Source organism: Epinephelus moara, chromosome 10, assembly GCF_006386435.1.
Source record: "Epinephelus moara isolate mb chromosome 10, YSFRI_EMoa_1.0, whole genome shotgun sequence".
NCBI lineage: Eukaryota > Metazoa > Chordata > Actinopteri > Perciformes > Serranidae > Epinephelus > Epinephelus moara.
The window spans coordinates 9,491,394-9,499,520 of record NC_065515.1 but is presented as its reverse complement, the minus strand read 5'-3'; the positions used below and the strand labels follow the sequence as shown (position 1 = coordinate 9,499,520).

The 8,127-nt window shown below is 41.9% G+C and overlaps 1 protein-coding gene across 1 annotated transcript; it reads right to left on the bottom strand.

The window, feature by feature from the left end:
* Positions 1–1,438: 1,438 nt before the first annotated feature.
* Positions 1,439–7,633, bottom strand: gfi1ab (growth factor independent 1A transcription repressor b). Its single transcript, XM_050054273.1, has 7 exons — positions 7,543–7,633; positions 4,920–5,837; positions 4,160–4,375; positions 3,273–3,655; positions 2,863–3,000; positions 2,562–2,727; positions 1,439–2,382 (listed from the first exon to the last, which is right to left on the bottom strand). The coding sequence occupies exons 2-7, from the start codon at positions 5,029–5,031 to the stop codon at positions 2,204–2,206; spliced, it is 1,194 nt and encodes a 397-aa protein (XP_049910230.1). The 5' UTR covers positions 5,032–5,837; positions 7,543–7,633; the 3' UTR covers positions 1,439–2,203.
* Positions 7,634–8,127: the final 494 nt, after the last annotated feature.

The following is an 8,127-nucleotide window of genomic DNA, read 5'->3' as shown; positions in this document are numbered from 1 at the left end:
ACAAGCTGAGTGCCATCTGGTTCCATTATATTAGAGAGAAGGCAGACACCTCTACATTTGATATCATCAACACTCTGCAACACACACCAAAACAATCCAGATTGATAAATAGCACCACAGACAAGAAGAAAATATGTATTTTTGAGTGAACTGCACTGGTAAATTCAGCATCATTCCAACTAGGGGACATTTGCCTGTGACCAGAACTCAGTGTGCCCTTTTCAGACAGCAAACATTTGTCTTAGTGATTTATCTGTTATACACTTGATCATTTACTTTATAACCTGCACATTTCCTGTAAAGTGAGTCACTCTATTTTTAAACTGCGCTGTTAACATTAATGTCATGTTGTCGCACATGAAGTGTGTTTTTATTTAACGGATAATAAAGGATGTGGCTCACTCTGTGCTCCACAAGGTGCACAGCTCCATTAAGTCTCGCTTTAAATGAACTTGCCTTTTTTTCCTCCTGTTCTCCTTCAGTCTGTTCATCTTGGGGTTTAAAATATTCAGTATTTTCGCAGGCCTGGATGTTGTACGATTTGGGGGGAAGTGAGGCATAGAAAATCCTTGTGAGTCAGTGATTTCAATCAATGTTGAAGGAAGACACTAACTGATTGTTCCTCTTTTTTTTATGTCTCTTTTGCCTTGTTAAAGATGAGAGAGTGAAATAATCAAATGGTGACCATGTGACAGTTAAAGCGTTAGTGCAAAACAAGATGGAGGCTATAAAAATAATGGTATCTTCGGGTGAAATGCTTTTCTGAAGTTGATTAATTTGTTTCAGATGTATGATGATGACTAAATTAAAGTTATTCCTATCCCCTAACTCAATGTCAATGTCCCTTTAAAACCACTTTAATTTGTTGCAAATTAACTTCACTGTCGTTTCTTACAGGGATTTGTTGATTTCAAACTGATGTCCTGCTTATACGGAATCCTGATAAACTATCTCAAACCCCATCCGTCAGAGGATCACAGCTGCTGCCTTGTCAACCAACTTCCTACCAAAACTCGTCCCCCCCCCCCCCCCCCTTTTTCTTATTTCTAAAAAACAGTCATGAGGGTAAATAGCATCTGGTTAACGGTCAAATCTGCTCTGACTGTTTGGGGTTCAAACACATGTGGTCAAAACAAACAGGAGCCGCGGTTGCCTCTGGGCAATCACAATCACAGCAGCAACACGGTTAAACGTCATGGCCCCTTTTTTGTCGGCCAATAGCTTTAATTCACCTCAACACTTAAAGTGGAAGGTTGAAATAAAATAAAGATAAATTACTGTCAAAGCGACATTGATTCTATAGCCTAAATCATATGGTTATTATATAAAATAGCGCATTATAAATGACACATTTTTGAATTTAGACTCATTTTATTCTGCCTTTGGAGATTTTTTTTTCATTTGTAGAAGTTTTACCACTTTTATATTTTTTAAAAAAGCAATAAAGGCATTTTAAATTCCAAAAAACAACAACTAGAAAATAAAAATAGCCTGGAAAACAAATTATATTATTTGTAAACGACAAAAAAACCTGTTCATTCTGAAAATAAAATGTGCAAAATGTAAAATTAACAGATCACAGCTCCGTGAGTAAGGCAGTAACCCTCCTGTTTATTAAATCACACAGTTTGAGGAGGCTGTTTTGCCAGCATGTCTCCACACTGACAACAAAAAAAGCCTCGGCTCTTTGGAGAAGCGCAGATTTTCATCTCTGTTGGCTTTATTGTCGATCCGGTTCTTAAACTCTGAGTACAAACATTTTGAGCTCAATGCCCACTGAAGCTGATTCATGACACATGTACTTGGATCACACTTCATCATATCTGCATGTCTCACAGTTAACAGCTTATCTCTGGTGTTCTGGACCTTTATAGCAATCTGCAGTATGATGGTAGAATTAGTGTTGTCTTCACTCTGCAAAATAAGTCGTTTTTTTAAGTCTTATTCTTGAGACTATAGGTTTTCTTTATTAAAATAAATAAATAATCTGCCTATCGGCTGACATAATTATATATATTTCCAATTTTAAATTTTTACAGAGCTAAATGTGGATCAAATTGTGATCCAAGAAATGTCCTCAAGCAGAGCGATTGGAAAAACATGTCCTCGGTCTTTGCGTCAGGTGTCCGCGGTCGTTTCAAGACCAATGATTTAAAGACTCAAGTCAGATTACATGACACGATGTGTGCAGTCACTGTTCGCCTCATTTCAGTCCGTGCTGCGTCTCTTTGTGTCTCCTCAGATCCACTTTCCTCTGGAAACCTTTGCCGCACAGGTCGCAGCCGAAAGGTTTGTATCCGGTGTGTTTCCTGCTGTGTGTGATGAGGTTGGAGCTCTGGCTGAAGGCTTTACCACACACCTGGCATTTGTGTGGCTTCTCACCTACAAATAAAACAAATTTAGAGAACATATAAGTTATGGTTAGGGTTATTTTATTGAATGTTAGCTAAATATCGTGGACATCTGGAAGATCTTTGACTTTTACGCACGGATTTTAAGTACAATACAAATGTAACTTCGGCCAGATGTTTTGCAATATAATCCGCCCTTTCTCGACTTACCTGTGTGGATAAAAGTGTGTTTCTTCATGTCCGACTTCTGGTGGAACCTCTTCCCGCAGTACTGGCAGGGGTACGGCCGAGTGTCGGAGTGGATGAGCAGATGCGTCGACAGAGTTGACGACCTTTTGAAACTTTTGCCGCATATTTTGCAGTCGAAACTTCTTTCCTGGAACGTGAGCAGAGGCTGCTTTAAGTCATGATTTCAAGTTAGCACACCCATCCTGACGTTAACAATAACAACATGCAGGCCCGGAGAAGGTGCGAAATGCAGGATGCGGTTTAAAGGCGTGTGAAGTTACACCTGAGAGTGCACGGCTTTGTGTTGCTCCAGGCTGACTGCGTGTCCGAAGGTTTTGCCGCAGATATCACACGCAAATGGCCTCGTGCCACTGTGCGATCTGCGGACGTGGACTTCCAAACCGTGCGGAGTAGAAAACACCTGCAGGAGAGAGAAAATTTCGTCATGGAAGCGTCGGGAAAAAATATCTTTATCCAAAAATAGAAATATGTTTTGTTAATTTAATAACTAGGTCCAGTTGGGAAATCTCCTAAAGATAACCCTGTCTTACAGAGGTCAGAGGTCAGCCAGTGTGTGCTGTCCTAAAGTCAAATTAACCACTTAGATTATTTGCTTTACAGGCAGCAACCTGTTTTTATTTTAGATGCGATCTTGGGCAGTTACAGAGTATGCACATCCACCTCCATCCTCACCTTACTGCACTTGATACACTTGTAAGCGCCATTGAGGATCAGACTGGAGCACAGCAGGTCAGACTGGGCCTTCACACTCTGGCTTTTTCCATGCAGGCCTCCGTCAGGAAACAGCAGAGCAGCAGCATGCCTCCTGTAGTCACCATACGCCTCCTCGCCCAGAGCACGCTCTGCGTACAGAGCTGGGTGGCTGCTCCGGTCCCCGTAGAAGGCCAGCGCCGCCGGGCCCCTGTCCACCTCCATGCCGGGGTGGAGGCTCGGCGGCACCAGCGGCCTCAGCCCAGGCCCTGGCCCCGGGTAGCTGCTCCAGGCATACGGCCGGAAGGGGACGGTGAAGGGCTGCGTCTCATCCACCAGAGGAGACAGGGATTTCTCAGAATCAACTGGAGAGGGGAGCAGAGGTCAGATGAAATTTTAATGATTGAAGCGGGCGATTGCAGGACCCCACAGGACCCGACGGGGCTCAAGGAGTCATGCAATGTTCTTTTAGAGAATTCCCAGATGATGATGGGGAAACCAGAAATAATAGATCTAAGAGGTCAGAGTGCGCACTAGAATAATCAATGAATATGGGGAAATTGTCTTAAAATTGACGGCCCAACACACTTTTATATACACATCAACAATTAAAGTCATAGCTTAAAAGTGACCAGATTAGTTATCGTATGATATACAATGTGGCATCATCTAAAAGATCCATAAAGTGTGATCATTTTAATCAACTAAACAGATCTTGTGTTTTCAGAAATGTGCTGAAAAATTAGACAAAATTAGACAAAATCCAAAAATAAAATTATATTCCTTCCCACAGAGACTTAAAATGTGTCTGCGGTGTAAACAGTAATGCATCCTAAGTGATGTGTGTTTGTTGTTGTGTGTGTAGCTACCCGGGGATGCAGAGGGGGACGGAGGCCTCCAGAAGTCCTCGTAGTCCGGGGAGCGACCGCACAGACTGTCGGCGCAGCTCAGCGGGGACTTCGGGGAGAAATCAGCATCGTCGGCCAGGTGGGAGTCCGGGGAGAGACCGTACCTGTCCACCGACATGTCGGTATCATCTTGGAGCTTATCTGCGTCTGAGAGGACGCACGGGGGACACTCAGCATCTAAACGGAAAGGAAGTACGGAGGTTTTAATGTTTTTAAACGTGCTGCACAACTATTATCTCCTGCACAATTAGGTCTATTATTGGAGATGTAAAAACTACCAATACTAAATTTAAAAAATGCTTGGCATGTGTATTGCTGTTAGGGAACTACAGAAGAATTATTTTAGTAATAATCTATTTTGTAATATAATAAAAAACAATAGTGACGCAATATATAATAAAAAACATCACTATAAATATGTAAAAAAAAAATAAATAATAATTATTTAGATATATTGAATTCCACTTTGATTTTTGTTTCAGCATTTCCTGAAAATAATTTTAAAATAATTTTCCCCATAAACCAAAGCTTTGCAGTCATTTAAACTGCAAAATCATGATAGCCTACTTTTTAAATATGCCTTGAACCAAAATAATTATCCTGTAACATCTGCAATAATTGCGGTCAAAATGTGTTTTAAAAAACGGTGATAAATGGGATAAAAAAAATAACATTTAAAGACATATTTAACGCAGTAAAGAATATTTTTAAATGGACTCACCTGAGCATATGTGCGCCAGTATAGTGTCCAGCCTGCTGTAGTCATCCTCCAGACTCCGGGGCTGGTGGTAACTGTGCGCCCTCTTACTCTTCACCATGAAGGAGCGAGGCATCTCTGATCTGAGAGCGGACAAATCAGTGAGAGTAATCCAGCTGCGGAGAGAGGAGTCCTCAGGTGGACGCTGCTGCTCCGTCTCTTCTCCACTGGTGGCGAGGTGCGGGTCCAAGTGCTTTAAGAGATTTCAACCTGACCACGGAGCATGCGCACAGCGTCCGTCCCGTCTGCCAGGTGTTGCGCGGACAGGTGTCACTGCATAGACTCCTCCGCTCCGTGCGCTGCAAAGAATATCCGCCTGCGGTGTTTTCGTCAACACATAGTGAGGGGGTTACAGGTATCAGGAGAGAAGTCTGCAGCGGGGGCGACGTCGTTTCACCTCAATACAGATTCACTCATCTCAGGACTTGACTTGACAACACATGACGGAGTGACTCGCCTTTGCCCTGCTTTTGTTTCGAGAAACAGCCGTGGAGTTATCAGCAGTTGTTTTTTTTACAGACAAGAAGTGACTTTTTGAAGCCGGACTTTTTTGCAGCGTTGAACCCTCTGCCTGCAGCTGGTGGTCCCCTCGGATCAGACTGCAGCTCGTGTCTCCAGAGGAGCTCGTGGCAATCAGGAGGAGTGATACAGGCCTTATCAGCGCCTTACTCAATCTGACAGAGGGAGAGGAAACACGGAGGCGCACCCCAGGGTGTCTGCTGCTGAGAGCCTGTGTTTAGCACGTAGTGGTAAAATAAAGGGGCGGGGGAAACTCTGAACCTACAGGGTCCTCTTCTGCGTAATATAGATCATAATCACTTAAAAATACATACAGTTATTGTGCATCCCTGCAGGTTTATCAGGAGTGTGTTTGACCTTTTCCTGAAAGACAGTAGAATAAGTTATTAGAAGCATATGCAATAATTTTCAGTAATTCAGTATAAAGCTTCACATTAAATGCACATGATTGTGTTTAAACCTCGGCCTGCAGTATATGACAAACTGTGGCGGAGCTCTGTCGCGGTCTGGTGGTCAGTTAGGCCGTTTAGGCTGTCATTATGTGACAGACACTCGCCGTGCTAACGCCTGCGGTGGCAGTTTCACATTACTCTGAGCATAGTGCTTAAAAGGAAGAAGTAACAGACAGTTTGTGTTTTTTGTTTGACCAAGACGCAGATTGTAGCGCGTCATTACGCATCGGACAAAAGGATAGAGTCGTGCGTCTTGGTGCTTTGTATCCACTGCAGGTGCATTAGTAAATCCCAAAATGCAGAGGGAGAGATTGAGTAGCACAATGGAAATCATTAATATTTGATGTTACTGGCACTGTCTGTGAAAATCAGTCTATTTTTGTGCTTCCCGGTAATAACTATTTGTGTCAAAAATAGGATGACATTATAGATCGCCCTGTTTTACGCACATTGTATGAGTACAGCATCCTCTGCACCCACATGTCTTTATCAATAAATCAGCTCAAGTCAAATCGTCCATTCTCCACTGAAACACACTTTTGGAGACCCAGATCGGTTTCATCCAGGACTCATCAGATTTAACACGATGACACAATCTGGCTCTGTGACAGCTGCAGACCGCACTCAACACATTTTCAGTCAGAGCAGCGCTTTTCGGCTTCAGGCGAAGCAGCCTATCAGTAAATGAAGGGCAGGAAATCAAAGCGCCACATGCCCTGGCTCGATTAGACACCACACGGCCGTGGCATCCGGACACTGCTGGTGAAGATATGAAGCCCGAACCGATAAAAGCAGAAGCAGGCCAGTGCTGCTGCCCGGAGAGAGCCGATAGGCCGACACAGAGTACTTTCGTAACGCTGCGTAAAAACTGCCAACTGTGGCATCCTGTCATGTAAATACAGAGTGAAATACAACAAACCGAATGCGAATGATAATGATGATAATAATAAAACTGCAACAATAATAATTTGAAGATTTTAATGCCTGTTGTTCTGCGAAAACACGTTTTTTTTTAACTTCATTATATATTAAATTATTTTCCTTATTGTTTCTGGGTAATGCGTAATGCATCCAAATATTGCCCCCTTTCTATTGAAATTCAACCTTAAAAACGCCTCTTCATATGAAAACACCAGATGATTCATGCCCCCCTCCCACACTGCACCACTGTCTGATTTAAACGCGTTCTTATTATGGTTACCGTTTCAGGATGCACGGTACAATTTGGACAAATAAGGTTAGTAAAAATATATATTTAAAAAGCTGTACTTGGCTACTTATGTTAAAACAAATGGGATTTGTCCCAAATTAGGTTGCTAATTGTAAATCCAAAATCACAATCTAAAATAGTTTTATGTGGAAACATCATCAGACACGTGTCTGTTCGGTAAGTACAAACATGAGTTCTCTTACAGTGATTAGGTTTTAAAACCAGACAGATTTGAATAACTGCCCTCCACTGCGCCGTGAAGTGCACGTTCAAAATATCAAGCATTATCAATCACTGCGATACAAAATAAATAAATTACACTGAGCTCATGACATCACAGCCAGACTGCACTAATGTCGAATAAAAAATCTCTTTATCTCCATCAGCATTTGGCAATAACACAAACCTGGTTAATGTTTTAGAGTGCCCCGAAGAAAGATGTTCTTTTAAAATGTGGTTTTCTGCATGAAATGATTGGTAGTTGAGGCTCAGCTCTGAAAACCGCGAGAAATCACTTCCTGAAAGCCGTCAATCTAAGCAAGAATCATCTTCACGGAGGAAGACAGCGTGGAGACACACAACACCCCCCCATGTGCTCACAGTCATCAGTGAACACACTTCAGCCTGCTGCCTAGAAACTTTATTTATACAATCATAAAAGTGATTCAGATTACAAAAACGAAACAATAGCCCAAATTTTGAAAGCCTAAAAATGACAACAAATTAAGCCAAAAATTAATAAATAAAATTCAGTGAAATAAAATAAACACCATGGATAAAAATAATGTTAAAGTGACATTCTTTTGAATCAGTACCACTACAGTCCCCAGGATACCACATGCATTAATATGCTTTAAAAGTATCTGTATAATAAATTATATTATTACACCAAGTGTCCTGCACTTTGTCCTCACTGAACATACATCATGTAAACCCCTAATAAAAAAAGATCACTGAAAATAAATAGGATTTTAGCCCGTCCCCACTCCCT